General features: G+C 35.3%; 2 protein-coding genes across 2 annotated transcripts; one reads left to right on the top strand and one right to left on the bottom strand.

Moving 5' to 3' along the window:
* The first annotated feature begins 277 nt into the window (after window positions 1–277).
* eevs (2-epi-5-epi-valiolone synthase) lies at window positions 278–4,650 on the top strand. The gene is made up of 5 exons (XM_058779516.1): window positions 278–572; window positions 1,464–2,097; window positions 2,815–3,051; window positions 3,340–3,592; window positions 4,227–4,650. The coding sequence occupies exons 1-5, from the start codon at window positions 322–324 to the stop codon at window positions 4,310–4,312; spliced, it is 1,461 nt and encodes a 486-aa protein (XP_058635499.1). The 5' UTR covers window positions 278–321; the 3' UTR covers window positions 4,313–4,650.
* A 1,058-nt stretch (window positions 4,651–5,708) lies between these two features.
* mitfa (melanocyte inducing transcription factor a) lies at window positions 5,709–20,915 on the bottom strand. Its single transcript, XM_058778880.1, has 9 exons — window positions 20,759–20,915; window positions 9,854–10,075; window positions 8,787–8,882; window positions 8,331–8,448; window positions 7,870–7,962; window positions 7,273–7,329; window positions 7,073–7,148; window positions 6,804–6,951; window positions 5,709–6,392 (listed from the first exon to the last, which is right to left on the bottom strand). The coding sequence occupies exons 2-9, from the start codon at window positions 9,923–9,925 to the stop codon at window positions 5,997–5,999; spliced, it is 1,056 nt and encodes a 351-aa protein (XP_058634863.1). The 5' UTR covers window positions 9,926–10,075; window positions 20,759–20,915; the 3' UTR covers window positions 5,709–5,996.
* Between the last annotated feature and the right edge of the window lie 866 nt (window positions 20,916–21,781).

Genomic DNA, 21,781 nt, shown 5'->3' with positions numbered 1-21,781 from the left:
CTGCATATTCATGAATACAGTGCACTTTGGTGCTCCGTTTAAGAAAAATAAATAAATACATTTGACTTCATAATCGTGGACAGGTCCATTTACACACCAGCGCCTGACTAACTTTTAGCTCTCATATAACGTGTCTGTCCAGTAATATTTCATAACCCGCCCGCCTCGGGGCGTTTTGCGCACGCGTGATCATTACATATAACTGTTCCTATAGCGAACGTGAGTTGTGTAAGTTCAAGTTCAGTGAGACATCACGGTTTTGGAGAGAGAGAGAGAACCTTTCATAAGTTTTCCGCGCAAGCTCCTCCCAGATTTCTGCTGATGCACCCCATGACATTATTTATTGACGCTTCACATATGGAGAGCCCTGGTGAACCTTTAACGGTTAATACAGCTGAAATTCGCCAGCCAGCTGTTCCTAGCCAACCATCTCTGGAGAACTCGACGATGGAAAACCTCAACCGACAGAAGGAAACCGTATTCAGCCTGGTGCAGGTGAAGGGGACGTGGAAACGCAAAGCTGGGCAAAATGTGAAGCAAGGAATAAAAGGACGAGTGTCAGCTGCCAAAATGTGCGTATAAATCGATAATTATTGCGAACATTTATAGAAAACTTTACTTTAGTTCTCAAAATATGTTGTCAGGTGTGTTTAATAAGGAAACAATGAAGTGTGTTTATGGAAACAATTAAATAAACTGGTCTTATCAAAGTCAGGCTGAATCAGCGAGCATTAGGGTCAGAATTTTTAAAGGTCACATTGATTTCAAATAACTCATACTGTCCTGAGAAACTGCACCCATCTGTAATCAGTTTTTTGACCCACTTAGAAACATCAAATACATGGATTTGGAGGTTTTATCTGATGTATAATGTATTAAAATGTAATGTAGCCTATTAAAATATGTATATAATTCAAACGAATATATTTCATTTGGATGGATTAACAATATTTGAGCAAAAATGTTATGTGCAGAAATGTATGACAACTTCTGTATCATTTTGCTATTAGTACATTGACATATGAATAGAGCTATGGTTTTTGTTCATTCATACATAGGCTATTTCTTTTTTCTTCAAACTAAGTCTCCAGTAAAACAGGAGGAGTCAAATATGAGCTCACTTTACATATCTAATACAATCATCTCCTTATGCAAAGCTGGTTGTGTCAGTACAGCAAAGTGCTGTAGTAGTTTTGTGTTGCTATGCATCCATGGGGCCTTTTACACCTAAATATTAGAAAAAGACATAAGAAATTATTAGAAAATATAAAAGATTTTTAGCCAGACTGCTTAAATTAAATTAGCTTACAGTAGTAAATACTTTAGATTTTTATTAGTTTGAAAACAGAAATATTGCAGTCAGGTAGCACCACTTATATTTTTTGTAATGTATAATCTGACTTTTTTTTTTTTTTTTATCAAGAACAAGCTACAAAATGAGTCATGAGCTTTATATGTTGCAGTTACGAAAGCACCTCCTCTAGTGGCACCACCTGGACAGTGGTCACCCCCATCACCTTCACATATACAGTTACTCAGACCAAAAACCTTCTTGACCCCAGCAATGACACTCTGCTTTTGGGCCACATCAGAGACACTCAGCAGCTTGAGGCCGTACGGTCCAGCACCAAGCCCTTAAAACGCTTCATAGTCATGGATGAGGTAGTATACAATCTCTATGGTTCTCAGGTCACCGACTACCTTGAGGCCAGACACGTCCTGTACCGGATCCTGCCCCTGCCCACGACGGAGGAGAACAAGTCCATGGAAATGGCCCTGAAGATCCTGGAGGAAGTCCACCAGTTTGGCATTGATCGGCGCACCGAGCCCATCATCGCCATCGGAGGTGGGGTCTGCCTGGATATCGTGGGTCTCGCAGCATCCCTCTACAGAAGGCGCACTCCGTACATTCGTGTTCCCACCACCCTTTTGTCATACATCGATGCTAGCGTTGGAGCAAAGACGGGCGTGAATTTCGCAAATTGCAAGAATAAGCTAGGCACCTACATCGCACCTGTTGCTGCCTTCTTAGACAGGTCGTTTATACAGACAATTCCTCGCAGACACATATCTAATGGTCTTGCAGAAATGTTGAAGGTACTTTTTTTTTTTCTTTTTGCAATATTTATTATTTTATAAGTTTTATCATTACACCACTCTGCATCATATTTGCCGAATGAAATCCAATACTTGTTTCTTGCTAATTTTGAGGTGCTGATTCCAAAAATACGGCCTGTTTTTCTCTAGCACATCACACTTTCTCACAAAATAGGATGTGCATTACATAGCATTTTTGCTTTCAACAACCATTTGAAAGGTGAAGAAGTCTCGTATTATCCCTTAATCACTAGAAAAACTGCCACTAAGACACTAATAATTCTTATCTTATCTCTGAACCAGGTTAGAACTGTTTGTTAAAATCTCACACAATTTTCACATGTATGAATAATTCTAAAGACATTTTTATGTCTAATCCTGATTTCAAGGTCGAATTATGGCCAGTGATGGAGGAAAAAGTTAACAAATTTTTTTTTTCTGCTACACCTGTGGGTGTTTTACTAAATCCAACCAATGACAGAAAATTACAGATTTTGTAAAAAAAAAAAGCTTATTTATTTAAAAACTTGTGTTTATGTTCTGACATTAAATGGAGTATATTGATGATATTTTTGAACTCCGCATCATCAAATTGTGTAATATTAAGCCTTTTTTTTGCAAATCAGCAGAATTTCTTTTCAAGATGCAGGGCTGTGTTTTTATTATTATTTGTCTTTTTTTTATGTTTATGTTTATACTTGTGATTTATTGTTCTAGATGGCTCTCATGAAGCACAGAGGGCTGTTTGAACTTCTGGAAACGCAGGGACAGTTTCTTTTAGACTCCAAGTTCCAGTCCGGTTTGGTTCTAGAAGACGACCGCATTGACCCTGCTTCTGTTTCTACACGTGTCGCCATAGAAACCATGTTAGAAGAGTTGGCCCCAAACCTGTGGGAGGATGATCTTGACAGACTGGTCGACTTCGGTCACCTGATCAGCCCAGAACTAGAGATGGTATCTTCACTTCATCAGCTGCATATTCTACTATTTCCAAAGGGTTGGGTGGGGTTAAAAATTACAGTCTTTCACTGATGATTGATCTGTTGCGCCTCAAGGCTTTTAATTTTTTTTTTTTGTGTGTGAGATACATCATTTTAGGAATGTTGACTGTCTGAAAACTGCTCTCAGATTTGGATACGACTCTCCAAGTTAAAATGCCTTTGTACAGTATACAGTGCATGCAAAATGCAGCAATAACCACATGTGAAATACTTAATTATCTTTTTTTTTTTTCATTCTTAGAAAGTCCTACCAGCTTTACTCCACGGTGAGGCAGTAAATATCGATATGGCCTACATGGTGTATGTGGCGTGTGAGATGGGGTTGCTCACAGAGCAGGAGAAGTTCAGGATCGTCTGTTGCATGCTGGGACTGGAGCTGCCGGTGTGGCATCAAGACTGCACCTTTGCTTTGATTCAGAAATCTCTGTGTGACAGACTACAGCACTCCGGAGGGCTCGTGAGAATGCCTTTACCAACAGGCCTCGGAAGAGCAGGTAATATATTTGAACCTTAAGGTTAACATGCTTCAAAGGCTAGTCTAGGTCTGATAAAGAGTGGTAAATGTAAAACATCAATTATATAACTGTGCACGGTTAGGGTAAACTGGCTTATCAACTTTTAAAAGGGAGGAAATGGGAGGCAGACCATGCTTTTTGTTGTTGACGTCAAACAATGTAGCGCCATTTAAACTCAAATTTGGCACAATTCTTGGCATAACTTCCTAAGTCACATTGTTAGAGGCCAGCATGGTCAGGTTTTTAGATATCCCTTCATCCTCGAAAACCTTGAGGACTGAGAAAATATGACCCAGACTGCTGTAGAGGCTGAAGCAAGGATTCTTTAAAAATAAAAAACATATTTTTAAAATATTATCTGCACAAACAAATGTTGAGTTTTTTATGTATTATTAGTTATAATTATCAATAATTATTTTGTAAATCACACACACACACACACACATTATAATGCAAGTATAAGCAAATCTTACAAGTACGAAATTCATAGCTTCTTGAAGTTCTTAAAAAGAAAAGATTTTAAAGCACCCAAAATTATATTTAACATATTGTGTAAAGTGTTAGTCACGTGATTTAGAAAAAAAATCATATTCTTTCCACATTCCTCACATAGAAATCTTCAACGACACTGATGAAGGCACTCTGTTCCGGGCGTACGAGAAGTGGTGCGATGAACTGAGCACTGGTTCACTTCAATGAGACCTCAGCCAATGTTTCCGTATAGGGGAGCCTCTTAGCTTTAACAATTTATACGCATGTATTATTCTATGACAGCTTTTGTTTCCTTTTTATTTTGTATACATTATGGGCATTTAAGTGTTTTACATTTAAAACAATTGCTTCTCATTACTATGATTGCCATTTTTGTAAATGGCCGTGAATGGAAGAAGGCTGACTTGATATGTGAAGATTTTTATTTAGTTGTGTTTAAGGGTTTCTTTCCCATCATTTCATATTTGATAAAGGGACATTTCGGTTAATAATGAAATCATTTATTAAAATGTAAAAAAAAGTCTGCCTGATGTGTTGGATGTAGTGCATGCAAGTTTATAATAAACAATTTACTTATTAACAAAGTCTCTGTTATGATGAGAAAGATGAATTATGTTTTCACAGCATTATGAAAACCATCACAAACACCACATATATGTGTGGAAAATGACACCATTGGTCTGGTATTCTATGAATTTTCTCTTCTCTTTTTTATGTCTTCATAAGTCTTAAAAAACACAAGAATAATGGATATTAATACAATAATACTACTAGATTTGAATCAGATCACTCCTGTCTTCTTCAATGATTTGCTGCATAAATAAAACTTTTTTTTAATCATTTTTGAGACCTTATTGACAAAATTGCAGTAGACATCTGATAACAAGTATGAGGTAGAAGAGACAAGAATATAGAACAGACTTGTGTTTAGCTGTTCAGTAGCAAGTCATTCATCATTATATAGATACCACATGTCGTTGTGATAAAAAATTTGTATGTTTTTATCAATCACGATTTTGACACGATTTTTGATACTTCTACTGATAATGTTAGTATCTTGTCCAAACTGTCCAACACTAAGTGATTGAACATTCAGCAATCACTGATTATTGATTAAAATCAGCGCCTAAAGAATAGCCACCATGCTGTGCAAAAGTATATACTGTACTGATAAATCAAGCCAGGTTTAAAAAAAAAGTTGAGAAAAAAGGGAAGATTTGAAAGTACCCAAGCAACATCGCTCGGCAACATTGCTCAAAAAGTTGCCCTGTGTATCATCACCTTAAAGTGTTCAGAAGTCCAGCTTTCTCATGGTGGAATGAGGAACAAAGTAAAATATTTCAGTGAGTTATAGCTTAAGGTGGGGGTCCTAAATTAGATTGCTTCTACAATTACCAGACCTCTGTGAATGTTTCTCCTGTACATATGTCTGTATTGTGTTTTTGATGTTGCTCTTGGTGACATCTTAGAAGATAATTGAATTGTGCACGCCTAGACATGCGTTACTGGTTACTCCACTCCTGGAAAACCTACACCCCAAGAAATTAAGCTGCATTTGTGGACAATATCAAGCCAACTCCAGAAATCACACTTTAGGGGATTTTATTCTAGCTATTCTTCATATTGTTCTAGAGAAATCCTTCATGAATCAACAAACTGTTCAAATCAGTCAATCTTAAGTAGTAAACTCCAACATGATAAATGAAAAAAATATATATAATATTCTAAAATACAAGATAAGTACTGTACGTAATTTTGATCTTCATGTTACACATGTTCTGGATTTAAAGGAAACCATCTGAATGTAACACTGGTACTCTCAGGTAACATATCTTTATACAAAGAAACATCTAATCATCTAACTTTGGTTCGTCAAAGTTTGTTCACAATGCTAACAGCCATTTTCATGTTCATCCATACTGCTGCTGCCGCTGCTGCTGGATGGGATGGGGGACCCGGAGGACAGCAGGGGGTCACTGCTGCCCACTGGAGACAGGGTGTTGTCCATGAGCATGTCCTCCAGCTTGGTGGAGGCCTTGTTGGGGCTGTCGTAGACCCCCGGTTCCTCTTCTTCCGTGGGGCTGTCATTGTAGCTGATGGTGCCGTTGTTGAGGTCCAGAGTGGTGGGACGGGACAGGTCAGGACTGGGGAGGTGTGGGTATAAATCAGACGTGCAGTCCCCCATACCAGGCTCTTGTTTGATGGCTCGAGCCACCAGGTCAGTTGAATAAAGGCTGGGAGAGGCTACAACGGCGAGTCCATGAGCACGGGCTTGCATCTCAAGCTCCTGGACACAGCCAGAAATGACAAATACACACACTTTAGCATAACATGGTGTAGTACATTACTAAGAAATGTATGTGTGCGGGAAAGTTGTGTGTGTGTGTGTGTGTGTGTGTGTGTGTAAACAGTAGGGGTATTGTGAACCAAATGCCATGTGTCAAAATGAGGGAAATTCCCCATAATCAATTACTCAAGTGTAACTCTTGACTTTCAAGCTGATGAAGCACTGAGCATACTTTATATGCTTTCAAAGCAATGTTACGCTTAGTGTTCAGCCATCTAATTAAAAAAGCGTTTTGTCAAAAAGCATGTCAAAACATATTTCTCCATGAAAAGCTGATCATGTGACAAGTTGCCAAGAGCTTATATCCAATCACAGTGTGTATTGTGAGCTATTGTTTATTATTTGGTTCACCTGAATACGAAGCAGGAGATGTCTGTTGGCATGTTCTAGTCTCTTTTGTCTGTTTTCCAGCTCTTTTGCTTTTAGCTGCTCTTTCTGCAGTTTCCTAATATAATCCACTGAAGCTTTCAGGATGGTGCCCTTATTCCATCTCATGTCTCTGTAAAAACGAGATACAGATCTGTGTAGCCACTAAATTTATAGTGGTATAAAATTGGCTTAATATATAAATACAGTATTGTATGTAATTGTAAACCAACGTTTATATTTTTGAGACTTACGGATCATTTGACTTGGGTATTAATGTCCCCAGCTCCTTAATTCTGTCATTTATATTAAAACGCCGCCTTCTTTCAACTGCATGGATGGTAAAGCCAATAAAGTTTAGACATTATTATTATTATTATTAATATTATATTCTCTTATATTATACTTAACATTAACAACATGTTCATGCATACAAAGTAATTATAAGACTCACTGAGGTTGTGGTTGTCTTTCTTTTGTCTCTCTTTGGCCAAGGCTCTGACCTCTGCTTCTGAAGTGCATAATTATATTAACTGAAAAAAACTTTCTTCATATTTACTTAACTTCACAGTTTTAAAATCAAAGCTATAAAACTTTACAAAAATACAGAGTTCAGATTTTCATCCCTAGTGTGCCAGTGTATTCTAATGTATTACTGTGTATTAGAAAATGTTTAGAAAATTAAAAAATGAAGTTCAAATGTGCATGTGTGTGTTTGTGTGGAGCATGTTTAACAATCAAGTGTCCATATTGTGTGCAATTACTGTCTTTATCAAATACACAGGCAATTTTTTTCACTGTGCATTTTGCTTGAAAATATTTTTTCTTTACTTAATATGTATGTAAATGTAATTTCAAATGTAAAACTTGTTTACACACATTAGGTAATCTGTATTGTTACACAATCTGTATTGTTGAAAGTGCTATATAAATAAAGGTGACTTGACTTGACTAGGTAATCAAATACTATGTTCTGGATATAAATGTACATTCTCACAAATCTCTTTATTCATGCTTAGAGCCTTCAGAGGCTGAGGAAAGGGAAACATACCTACTGGAAAGCATTCAGGCCTTTGATAAGTGTCAAAGTTGCCACATGATCCAGGCTTGTCCATTATGTGCATCATGCCAGGTGCTGGGGTAACTATTTAATACAATATATCTTTCATTGATATTGTGCATTCGGAACTGCACACAATATGGATACTTTTACTATTCCTAAGAATGGTGGATTTTGGCATGGCTACAAAAAGTTGTTATAAACTTTAATTATACACTGTAAAAAGTGATAAGTTGACTTAACTTAAAAAAATTGAGGAAACCTGTTGCCTTAAAAATTTTAAGTAAATGTTAATTAAAAAAAATAAGTTAAGTGAATTGTCAAGTTAGCTAAACTTCTTAAAAATATATATTATTTACTTAATAATTTTAAAGCAACGGGTTTCCTCAATTTTTTTAAGTTAAGTCAACTTATCACTTTTTACAGTGATAGGTAAGATAATCTAATTTTACCGGATAATTCCCTTTTGACAGCCGGTAGGTTAGACGGGCAGGAGTTGTTAATGGTAACCCCAGTTGGAGGAAGAGCATGACTGTTGTACATGTCCAACAGGTTTGAAGAAACTGGAATCTGAAAAATGATAAACCATAACCAAACTTTAAAAAGTGATAAGTTGACTTAACTTAAAAAAACTGAGGAAACCCGTTGCCTTAAAATTTTTAAGTAAATGATCATTTAAAAAAATAAGTTAATTGAATTGTCAAGTTCACTTAACTTTTTTTATTTTTTTAATTATTATGTACTTAATAATTTTAAGGCAACAGGTTTCCTCAATGTTTTTAAGTTAAGTCAACTTTCACTTTTTACAGTGCACAAAGATTTCAGTGCATGTGCTGACTGCTTATATGAATCTTGAACATAAACGTGCACGATACACTACAATCCTGATCATATATTAGGCCTTTTACCGTATTAGTCATTTGAAGTCCTGCATCCATGAATCCTAGAATATCATCGTTGTAGCTTGACTCCAAACTTATGATGTCTTCAATTACATCGTCCATCTGTAACAATTCAAATATTATATAAAACAAGAGCATAATGTGTTTACATCACCGTCCTTAGTAATGAAGTCATGACCTGGCTAAAATAAAAAATACAAATTGCTTAACCAATAAGATGATTGACTATTAAAACAATGAAAGATGATTATATGCCACATACATGAATAATTTCTACGAATGTCTGTGCTTTTTTTCCCAGCTGACAAGTTTTACTTTCCTAGAAACCCTTGCAGCACTGATGTACTTTAGATCAAAGGCTATACTACGCCGTTATCGATTGCTCACAGACAAAGGCAGGAACTTTCCGAAGAAATAGTAAGAAGCTTTTTAGTTGTGCAACTTACATAACTTGCTTTTTTGATGTCTAACAGGCCTCAACATGCAGTTACTTAATACTCATTTTCAGCCTTGATAGAGTGATGTACATTACCAGGGTCATATTTTTAAGAAAATAAAACTTTATTCATCAAATGACAGTAAGGACATTTATAATGAAAGATTTATATTTCCATTCTACTTCTAAATGATGTTTTTTTTTTTTACTTTATTCATTAAAGTATCCTGAAAAACTAATCACCTAATCAGCATATTAGAATGATTTCTAAAGGATAATTTGATGAAGACTGGAGTAATGATGCTGAAAATTCAGCTTTTCTATCACAGGAATAAATAAATTTTAATATATATATATATATATATATATATATATATATATACACACACACAAACATACATACATGTAGTGCATATCAAAATATTTTAATAAGAAAATTATCCAAAGCTTCACGCTTTGGTAAAGTACAAATCATACGGAGAGGGATTCTTGTTTTCCCTTACCCTTTTCCTTATTTGTCCATGGGCATTATAGCTGCGTTTGAATCTTGTCACTGCACTCACCATATTTTAACACTATAATTTGGTATAATCTCAATCTGATTGACATAACTGACGAAGCCAGCATTTGCATCTACCTCTTTCTCACAGTTGAGGGTGAGAAGGGCCATAGGGCTATTAGGAGCACTGGCTCCTGGTCCAGGGGGCATGCCGTGCTCCGTGGACTGGCTGGGGCCGGGCCCTGTGCTGGCCTGTGGGCTTAGCTTGGCTCCCAGTGCACTCGACAGGTAATGCTTCACCTGCTGCCTCTGGGTCTGCTGGATGTGGTACTTGGAGGGGCTCTCCAGGTGGGTCTGCACCTGAGTCACAAACAGAGAGGTGATGCCAATGTGTTCAGCAAGACATTCAGACACGTGCTACTGTATGTGTTCTGTAGCGATTCATTTCTATTATGCTTCCTATTTTTTGTAGAAAAGAAGCTCACATTTGGACTAAATGCACTGCATACATTAAATACTTTTAGAACTGCTCTGTGTACAAATATTGCAAGCATGCTTAAAAGGACAAAACGCACAGGCTTGGCTATGAATCTGAGAAAGGAAACACGATAGAAGAAACAGTCAATAACAAATTCAATTGATCCCACCAATATGTTTAAATTTAATATGAACTATGTCTGTTCTAGATCAAGTTTCATCTCACCTGGTAATGACTGTACTCAAGCATCTCCAACATGTTAAACAAGATTATTTGTTAGCTTAAAAAATATTCCCTTTGTGGATTCAGTTTATGATGTGCAAAAATTGACCAGTCGTCTTGGCCAGTTGAAGATATCTATGTCAAAGAAAAGACTGAAAATGTATTTAAGGGGCTGGGAGGGGATTGCTGTTCTCATATTGTTTTTTTTACCAAAACGATGAATTTATGCCTTTATAGAGTTCATTTGACGTCACCAGTCCATTTCCACAAAAGGCCCTTTGAAACTATGGGTTACTAGTGTCTAAACTGAAACTGGCTTACGGCTAACTAACGTTTCATCTTTAGTTCCACTCATCCTGCATAAAACATTGTTTGTTCTCAGCATCCAGCATACAATCACTGCCACTGTTAGTCTAAAAACAAGACAGTTTAAGATGGAGTTATCTCTGAAATGTTGAAGGGGGAAAGAAAGGAAAGAGAACTTTGTTGCCTGATGGGCCTTTGGTTTTAAAGGTTGAAATATTGTGCACACGTATGTAAGTGCGTACAAACAATCTCACAGACGTACAATTCATATACGGTTGAACCACTGGTTTAGGACCTACAAAGGCATTAGAGGCAGCGTCTTCTGTTTTCTGTATATAAAGAGCTTTTGGGTATACAATATGTTATGAAAACAATAATCCTCAAGCAACCACTTCTCAAAATGTTTAAGTAGCTCATTTTGGATTCAAACATCTGCAAAAAAATACGAAAAAGCTTAGAAAAATAGAAATGCTAACAACCATAAAAATGACATGTGAATAAATCTTTGAAATGTTGTTCCAAAAATTGTTTATCATTTGCATAACCATTTTTTCGTGTCTTTTGCACATTTGCACAAAGCACATGCATGCATACAGTGGATATCCAACTGATCCAAACACAAATTAAAATTGTTATGACCTGCTCATAACAAGCATGGGATCTGTTCAATCAAAGATTAATATCTATTTCTTGGAAGTGCCTCAGGTACTTTTCATTTCATAATTTGAATCCGTTAAACCACAGAGCTAATCTAATCTAATCTTATTTTATCTCCTGATATGTTAAAAAAAAAAAAGAAAAGAAAATGAACATGCAAAAACAAACAGCATCTTTCTAATTTACATGACTTAGTATTCACAGATGAACAGGAGAAGTGCAATGTTCTGCTTTTAAATACTATTTAAACTAAAAAAAAAAAAAAAAAAAGCTTTATTTTCATTTGTCGAGCCCTGGACCTTTGGGTTGCTTTCACAACCCTCCTCCCCACTTCTAAATGTTTTCATAGTCCTTTGGATGTCTTAAAAAGCTAAATTGTTTTTTAGAAGTCAAACAGAGGGGTGATTCAGACATCCCTGCGATGAAGACCTCGCATTAGTGGCATCATCAGTCACGTGTAGCTCAAGCACTTGAGATCTCTGGACTAGGACTATATATTATTAATGCACTAAACCATGTGTTTGGTGATGGTCAGATTACACAGATTATACTTCTAGTGGAGAAACAAACTTGTAAATTTTTGTGTCCATTCTAATTATGAATCAATACCACATTTCACATTATTTAACTTAGGGCATGCTTTCAAAAACAGAAAAGCATAGGAAATTAACAAGCTGCATGATTTATCATTAATGCATTACATTGTAATGTATTGCTATTATGTACTGTATATAATGGCACCACGAGACACATACACACTGAAAATTGTAAATTCCCTTCTAGTAAACTATATATTTGTCACCACAATGTAAGGAGTCCCTGCAGCAAAAGAAATAATTCTTGGATTTTTATGGATAGATTAAAACAGACTGTGGGCAAATGCAAAATATTCACAAGTGTCAATAGTCATTGCTTTCAAAATGACGTGACTTTTTTTTTTTTTTTTTGCACCAAATGAATGCAGGGAAACAATATTAGGTTCTACTGATCCTTTGCATAATGTGTGTGTTTATATGTATGCGTTCCAAGGTAGCCAGACATAAAATGAGTCACGTGTGGATTCTGTAGACAGCAGTGTCATCTAGACCATAAAAACTTTAGTCAGGGCATATAAGAATGCTGCTCTTTTTCTTACAACATAAGGGGAAGTCTTTGTGCTTTTATTTACTCTCACTTGTACTATCCTTCTTCACCCTAAAATGTTAGGGTTCAATAAACCGTTCCTGCTGAAGAGAAGCAGTATTGTCTAAATGCCTACAGCTATGGAGAGATTCAAAAATGTAAAAACAGCTATTCTCCTATGGGAAGATGATAAAACTGAGGAAGGTAATAGTCAATAGTCAACTGTGTCTTTGGGGAGTTGGTGACATTTTGCTGGTGACTCAAGGCTGCTAAAGTGCCGGGTATTTTGGGTGCTGTTCAATAAAAGACATGCAGTAACACTGTACATAAAGCAATAATGAAATCCTTTAAAATTATTATAAACACAAATTTTATTATTTATTTTTTAATCTAACCTAAGATATGTCATTACTAAATTTAATCTTACATTGTACTGGAGCTTCAAAATAAAATCAAATAATAAAATCAGATAATTCACTTCAAGCACTGACAAAATGCTTCCAATAGGATTTTTTAATTTTTTTATTTTGTTGCATCATACTGCCAATACTGTTTCTTTCCCCATTGCTCACTCATATTGCCATGCCCCTTAAAAGCCATACTAAAACAGGCTTCTTCTGATCTGCTTACCCCCTAGAATCAGAAGAGGGTCTGATAAATTCAAGCTTGATCATGACTAAAAATACCTGTGGCTTTGCTAAGTTGCCTTGTCTTGAATGTGCAAAAGTTGTTATATTATTGGTTATTTGAGAATTATATTATGGTTTATATTTCACAAACATCACTGAGCTCACTTGTATAAACTGTATACAGTTGCATGCAAGAAATGCAATGCAACTCTAAAGGGCTTTGTTGTAAGTCTTGATTTCAATCTTTTTGAAGATCTATTGAAACATCTAAAATTAGATGAATCAACTCCTTAGAGCATTTTACTGCAAAAGGGTATGACATACATCTAGAACAGCAAACTAGCAAAAGGTTATCAAACATAGAAGACGTACATAGTTTTGGGTAGCATCAGTGGTGTCTTGATATTTAGACAAAAACAAACAAACAAACAAACAACAACAACAAAACCAGTGAAGCTGAGCTTAAAGGAATAGTTCACTCCAAAATGAAAATTTTGTCATCATTTACTCACCCTCACGTCGTTCCAAACCTGTATGAGTTTCTTTCTTATGTTGAAGATAAAAAAGAAAATGTTTTGAAGAATGCTGGTAATCAAACAGTTGATGATCCCCATCGACTTCCATATAGTTCTCTCCCTACTATGGAAGTCATTGGGGACCAAGTACTGTTTGGTTCTTCAAAACTCTTCAAAATATCTTCTTTTGTGTTCAACCTTAGATAGAAACGTATACAGTTTTGGAACGACGCGACGGTGAGTAAATGATGACAAAATTTTCATTTTGGGGTGAACTATTCTTTTAAGATCTGTACTAGTATATGATATCCATCTCTCGAGCATGCACCTCTAGCAACTGTTCAGCTGTTATACAAGAATTAAAGGAGATCCTGTCAGTCTGAGTCGTGTGATTTTCTAGAATGGAACAGACAGAACAGTTTTTTGATTCATCATCTTTTATGAATGAATGAATTAAATAATGAAATATCAAAACACTGACGCAACGTTGCTGCCCATAGCAGTAAAAATGTAAGTAAATTATAATTACTGAAACTATATCAATTACATATACCACCTACATTAAAGGAATAGTTCTTTTTAATTGGAGAAAGCAATATTCTTGATGGATTTGTTTCTTACAAACATGCAGCTTTTCACTTTACAAAATGGTAATCAATGGACTGGAGTGGTGTGGATTAGGATCCATTTGTAAGCAAGTGATGTAAAACTAAATTTCTCCAAATCTGTTCTAATGAAGAAACTCATCTACATCTCGGATGGCCTGTGGAAGAATATATTTTCTTCTTAAGAAAAGAAAAAAAAACACCATCCACTCCACAATAAACTTTGCTGACAATAACTTATCTGTTAATTTGAACTTTTATATCAACCTAAAGGCCACACTGTAAAAAAAAAAAGTTGAGCCAACTTAAAATTTTAAGGCAACAAACTTCAGCAGATTTTTGAGTTTTCTCAACTTTTTTTTTGAGATTTGAGAATCTCCCACAAAAACAAGTTGAGCAAACTCAAAAATCTGCTGAAGCTGGTAAAAAATGTTTTTTTTAAGTTTGCTCAACTTTTTTTTTTTTACAGTGAAAAAGATCAGTTAAGGGGTCAAAGTTCTGACAACTTATGTAGTGGTGAAAGTGGGGAGAGTAAAATGATCTGAACCACACTCAAAATGTGCATGACCAACATCCAGCACATTTAAGACAACAGACACTTTGTATGTATGAGAGAGCATTTGAGGAAAAGAAAATGTGTGCATTTACGAATGTGTGCAAGACTGCACGATGCATGTGCATAAACGTGAATGCGTCAAACTAAAATAGAAAGCATAAGAACACTTCACAAGCAAATTCACAAGATATATACATTATAAAACAACAGATATACTATTAAAATAAAAGACAAAAGGTACTGTATTTAGACACTTTCTGGTTGGACAAAATGTTCATAGATAAGAAGTGAACTATGTATAAAGTTAACTATGTATAAAGGGTAGGCATAATAAGCAAGGCTTCTGCCTACACCTTTTTCGGTAACTATGTATTTTTATTTACTTTGTGATACACTGTAAAAAAAAAAAAAAGTTGAGCGAACTTAAAAAAACATTTTTTACCAGCTTCAGCAGATTTTTGAGTTTGCTCAACTTGTTTTTGTGGGAGATTCTCAAATTTTTGTTGTATAAACTTAAAACAACAAGTTGAGAAAACTCAAGAATCTGCTGAAGTTTGTTGCCTTAAAATTTTAAGTTGGCTCAACTTTTTTTTTTTACAGTGTAAGCTGTCTGTGAGGACCGGAATAAATTATTGATTGATTGATTGATGAACTACACCTGACTTTTGGTTAATTTGGTTAAAAGGGATGCCAAAAATATTCAAAATTTTAATGGTTGCAGATGCTCGGTTTGATGTTTTGTTATCTAATGCAATGACATTCAAACATTATTAAGCATGGCTTAATGGAGCCACTGAAAGCATGAAACAATTAATTTGCAAGTGTAGTATGTTATAAATAAAGTATTTATTGCTTTGTGTGTGTGTGTGTGTGTGTGTGTGTGTGCATGTTTATGTGGTTTACGGGGACACAAATTTGTATAATAACATGGGTATGACAGAGGTATTACAATTTGAAGGTGGTTTATGAGGACACTGCCTATGTCCCCGTAAATCAAAAGGCTTAAAAAAACATACTAAATGGTGTTTTTTTTTTTTTATCTAAAAATGCAGACAGTCTCCTGTAAGGGGTAGGTTTAGGTGTAGGGTTGGTGTAGGACAATAGCACATACAGTTTGTACAGTATAAAAACCATTACGCCTATGGAGAGTCCCCGTAAACCACATAAACCAACATGTGTGTGTGTGTGTATGCGTGTATGCATGTGTGTGTGTGTGTGTGTGTGTGTGTGTGTGCGTTAGGTTTAAATGCAAGCCTGAGGGGTGTAAATTAGCATTTGCTCTTAGTGAAGAGACATTCACATTACGCATAACGTGCCATGATGAAGCTCAAGAGGAGGGGTCTGAGACAAAAGAGCAGCTTTTCTCCAGCCACATTCGTGCAATGTGCTTTTGGGCCTGTGGCAAGAGGCATTAACAAGAATGTACCAGAGTCGGACCAGAATGGGCAACACTAGACCATTGAGGAGGGATTACAAAAATGCACTTGCTTAAATGACAGACAATACAGCTTATGTGTACATCTGGGATACTGTCCCAAGTCAAGTCTGATATAAATTCAATAAAACTCCAAGATGCACGCGTTATGACAGTTGGTGGGCCAGGGCAAAACTGAATACACAGTGTACCATAATGTGGGCGTTGAGAGCACAAATATTTGTCACGGTGTCAGAGGTCGGAGAGGCCACACAGGCCAAAAACAGAATGAATGATGACTTTATAGTCAGACTCATATAGAAATAAAAGGCAATTAGTCACTCTTATGAAAGTGAATAATGCACTGCTCACAAGTCTAAGATTATCCAGCAGATCTACAGAAAGCCTTATAGCAAATAATGGGGACAATGTAAGTTAGGAGAAGCAAAAGTGAGCTATATATATTAGATCTAATTTAAAAAGTATAAATTGCAGAGAGAAAAAAATGCTATATGGCAACTCTGCGACAAGTTGTCAAAAAACTGTTTTCTACAACTTTCCATGGAATTTAGCTGTGTGCAGTTCCTTGAAACACGTGTAAAACATGCATAAATACAATTAAATTATTGCAAACTTCCAAATAAACAAATAACTGAAATAGCTTATCCGATGCCACAGTCTAAAAAATAGCCTACCAATTTAGAAAATGCATTACTGAAACTGCACTATAGCACAGAACTGCCATTTGGCATAATATCAAATATTTCTTGATTTTATGTAAATAAGTAGATGATGTTGTTCAAAAGTCAACATTATCTAACAATTTATCAAAGTTGTATAGTGTTATTAACCCATTTAATCCCAAATTTTTCCCCAGACATGAAAATATCCAAATGATGTGTCATTAGTAACCCTTTGAAATTGTTTTTTAAAAATTTTTTGGAAAAGTGTTTGAAAAATTGTGTTTTATATTCGGTCACAATAGTGACAGGTGGGATGTGGTGAGTACTGAAATCACATATTTCTGCAGTCATAAAAATTATTATATATCTTAGCTCAGCTATTTTAAACTGTTTGATCACATTCTAGGGTTACTATTATGCATAAAAAAACCTAATGCAATATTGATAGCATCACTGAGATAAAAAACAAAAAAAATTCAACCATCACCGCATTTCAAAATTGTAGATTTTTTCTAAAATATAACATCAAATTTTTAAATCAATGCTACGAGTATTACAACATCATTATTGTAAATTTTTTCTAACATTTGAATTTTTAATTTAGTGCAATATTTTGTCATTGCAACATTTTATTGTCATTTTCACTAGCAACTGCCATTGGATTATATTGTAAAATAAAGTTCACCGTTATCCCACCGGTCACTATTGTGACCATCAACATGTTTACTCACTCTATGACCACACTCAACAAAACTGAATATATGCAAACGCATATATTAATACTAGACACCCTAAAGATAATGTGTACCAAAAATCTGTGTCATATCTTTGTTAACATACTTTACTAGCCTTTCGTTTTGGAGCTTTGATGCATCCATCATCTGCTCAAGGTCCAAACAAGAAATAAACTGCACTAATCATGTGAAACTGCACATATTTAATTTAGACCCTTTATTTTTTCCATATTTGCAGGAAGTGCACTAAAACATCAGTCGGTATGGTTTGTAGAGCTTTATAAATGAACAACTTTTTTACGGTCAATATTGTGACCGGTGGGATTAAATGGGTTAAAAAACATGCTAAAATATTCTTAAAACAGCATAATATTATTGGCTTCTTTATAGCAATTTGTTGTAGATTTTGTTTTTATAAATGGCTAGCAATTTAAATGTTTCCGTATACAGTATACTGTAGCATAGAGGATTAAGTAAAGTTAGCTTATAATAAATTCTCTAAAGTTCAGCATGCCATTAAAATGTTATTTCAGTATATCTTGCCATATTCATTAAATCTTCAGTGAATTTTACAAAGGCATTACTGTATATTAACACAATATGCTCCACAATGCAGTTGAAAACAAGAAAAGTAAAACAACAGTCTCTGAATGGTACACATTTCCTAACTAAAATGGGCAATCATAAAAGAACTAATCCTATGTATTGGCTTCTTATGTTTTCCATAAGACAACATATTTACATTACAGCCCAAGAAGACATTAAGTGCAGTGTATGTCTCAGGGTGACTTTTTTGACTATTACTGCAATACTCAAAGTTAGAAAAGTTTTTTTTAAGTAAGTAAGTATATAGTATGTTCTAAAGGCTTATATTATTGAACCGCCCCTTTGCATGTCAACTGTTTCATCTCGCATCATTACAAACCCAAAACCTCTGAACAAACAATTGACACAACTCCATAAAACCTGCCAGCAAACCAATACAAACTATTTCTCAGAAACAGTCCGGCCTCTTTTTTTCTTTCCACAGAACAAAAGCTCTTTTTTTGCTGTCTAGGTTTTGACAGAGTACAGTGCCTTAAGTCTCATCATCTCCTGAAGCTGGTGTACAAAGCAAGAGTTGTGTGTGCACACGGACAGAGTCCTGAAGCATCGCAGTCTGAAAGGTCATCCCAACCACCAATGAGCCAAGCACACAACGGCAAGCCATTCGCACGTGGAGATGAAATCTGATGGCATTTAAAGTCATCTGTTTTTGGAAAACATTTGCAGGGCTATCTTACTGGAGCAATAATTACAATGATAGCATGCAACAAGCTTTATTGCGTTTTATTCAGTCACGTGAAGCTACAAGAACAGATTGCTGTGTCACAAAGCAAAATAATGTCTTGCCTCTCTTGTAAATAAGCTAATGAAGTTATCTAGCACTTTTTGAGCATTCGGATAAAAAACAGAGGCTCTAGTTTCCATAGTAGTGCAAGCCTTTATAATGAAATTAACTAAGCAAAAAAAGTTTCAAACTGAATTGTGAGCTTTTATTTCCACGTTGCTGATCATGACATTAAACCCCGTAGATAGGATCCTGCCCTGTCACCATTTCAAAGAGGTCAGATTTTTTTTCTTCTTAAATAATTTGAAGAATGAGAACAGCGGCCCTAATTATGAGCATTCTTGCTTGAATTAGCACTGAGTGTGTGTGTGTGGCAGAACTGTTTGCCTTTGTCTTTGTATCTGAGCTGATTTTTTGCTTATTTCTGGTCAGGTCAGAGGTACTTCAGCTAATTAAGAGTTCACTCAATCTTTAGTCAAACCCATCTGGGTTTAATGATTTCACTTTTCTGCTTCAGCAGTCTCTGCCTGGTACCTCACAAAAAGTCAGCCTTGTGGAGTACGGACTAATCTATATGTAAGGGTACTGTGTGTGCACTTACTTAACCATATTTTGGAGACAAATTTGTACCCAGAAATTAGCTAAACCTGGCAAAATCTCCTAAAACATTTTAGGGACAATATATATATATATATATATATATATATATATATATATATATATATAAAGGTTATAATATATAATATAACCTAAGAAAACCTTTTGCAATTTTTCAAAAAATTGCAAAAAGGTTTTCTTGGGGTTATATTATAAATATTTATAATATATAAATATATAATTATCATAATTTTTTAAATAATAATAATTATATATATATATATATATATATATATATATATATATATATATATAGCCTCCTCATTACAAGGCCCAAGATAACGCTTCAACAGATGACCATGTTGGCATCTATGAAAACACCACAGAAGTGTCTTAATGTAAACGGATGTCAAAAAATCTGAAAATGATTTTCAAATTAAAAATATATTTTAAAAAATTATAATTTTAAAATCAGTAAATGCAACTCTACATTACTTGAATTCACCATTTTCACAAACTCTAAATGTATGGCACCTGTTTTACTTAATCAAATTACTTAAGCATAAGTTACCTTAATATTACAACAAATCTAGTACCGCAAAGTGTGTTATTGTCAAAATACTACACAATTACTGTAGTATATTCTCCACAAATTTACACAAATTAAAAATCCTTACCAGATCCTTTCAGCTAGTTCCTTTCTGTCAGAAGGGTCATTTTTGCCGCCAATGCAACTACTTTGTGTGTCTGTGCATGAGATTCGCACTATCCCCTTGTGTAGTCCAATCAGACCAACCAGAAATCAAAGCCATGAAAATACGTCAGTGTAGTGGAGCAAATAGGATTAAACTTTTCGAACGCCAAAAGTCTGGAAGCACAGCACAAATTAGGAGAGGAATTCACTGAGTACAGATAATCCCCCATATGGACTTAACACAGTTTAGTCTTTAACACCAGTATTCTTTAGCCTAAGACACAGTCCTTGGAATTTTCTCAGGAGGCCGAGATCCGACAACTGGGATCATAACAGAAAATCCAGTGGAGTATAGCACCACTGTATCTCAGAGATCAAGTAAGCAACTTTATGTGAGTTCTATCATGTCCATGTCAAAAAACAAACAACTTAATCGGACAGCCATTTACAAGTCACACATGTATAATGATCAAAATAGTCCTCATCTACAGAAGGCCTTACCTTCTGTGCTTTAATGGTAAGCCAAATGTCCAAGGTTGGGATTTATCTGGTAGAGGGCGCTCTAATTTGAAGTTCCTCAGGCCACCTGATGGTCTGGTTCTTGTTTCTTCTCAAGAATCTGTTCCTGGCATCATCCACAGATGGATTGATATGGTTGATGAGGGCACTGTCGATATACATACACACATATGATCGTACAGAGACCCAAGAAATTGAACACGTGAATACCAAAAAATGCAGTTGGCATAGAAACAAATGGCAGATTTACTTACTCTGAACTTTGAGAATCATAAGATAGTGATTATGTGAATGACAAAAAGAAATATGACAGAAAAAAAAGTGTCGCAACAGCATCCACAAGGAAGTAGCAAGGGGAAGTAATAGATGCAGACAAGTTACAAAGAGTGTGTCCTAGTGTAGACATAAAACATAAAACATACCTGATGTAACATAAGCTGCACATAATCAGATGCAAAGCTGTTCATTAATGCATGATGTGCTTGTGACCACAAAATTTCAGGTTAAATGCCAGTTGTCACTGCTGTCAATATTCAATTCATTCAGAGTCCAGAAAAATCTAAGATTATACAAATGAACCAAGACAGTTTAAAGCCATAATTAAATTAATTTTACAAACATGCAACCATCAAAGTTTAACCCGAAATATAAATTGATTAGGCTATTTGGTTAAGGAAAATAAACATACTGTACCATGACACTCTTGCCGCTTGGTAAAATGTGTGAGCTAGTGACTAAATTCTAGGCTGGCCTCCACCTGATGAGTCAACATCCTTACAAGGAAGATTCTAACCGTCTTGAACAACTCAGGACAGCATAAAATAAAAATCTGACAATTTATGTTTGAATGTTTTGAAAAGTTTTATAAAGTTGGAGAAATGATGTAACATTAATGAAGCGGCAACATACATAAATATAAAAGAGGACGGCTAAATGGCTCTTGCCTGAACACTGAATTTGTTTGTAACATGCACAAACTTATTTACATGCATAACACTTAACTGG

Source organism: Onychostoma macrolepis, chromosome 06 (genome assembly GCF_012432095.1).
Source record: "Onychostoma macrolepis isolate SWU-2019 chromosome 06, ASM1243209v1, whole genome shotgun sequence".
In the NCBI taxonomy this organism is placed as follows: Eukaryota; Metazoa; Chordata; class Actinopteri; order Cypriniformes; family Cyprinidae; genus Onychostoma; species Onychostoma macrolepis.
Note: the sequence above shows the minus strand (reverse complement) of the source record. Positions and strands in the feature narration are given on the sequence as shown.

Bases quoted from the DNA above. Each gene is read 5' to 3' on its own strand.
- mitfa (XM_058778880.1), bottom strand. From the start codon at position 9,925: ATGCCCCCTGGACCAGGAGCCAGTGCTCCTAATAGCCCTATGGCCCTT. The intron at 7,330-7,869 runs GTATGTTTCCCT...TATGCACTTCAG, and splicing joins GCCTGAATGCTTTCCAGTAG to AAGCAGAGGTCAGAGCCTTG. The intron at 6,393-6,803 runs GTGAACCAAATA...GGCTGTGTCCAG, and splicing joins ATCTCCTGCTTCGTATTCAG to GAGCTTGAGATGCAAGCCCG.
- eevs (XM_058779516.1), top strand. From the start codon at position 322: ATGCACCCCATGACATTATTTATTGACGCTTCACATATGGAGAGCCCT. The intron at 2,098-2,814 runs GTACTTTTTTTT...TTATTGTTCTAG, and splicing joins GTCTTGCAGAAATGTTGAAG to ATGGCTCTCATGAAGCACAG. The intron at 3,052-3,339 runs GTATCTTCACTT...TTTCATTCTTAG, and splicing joins TCAGCCCAGAACTAGAGATG to AAAGTCCTACCAGCTTTACT.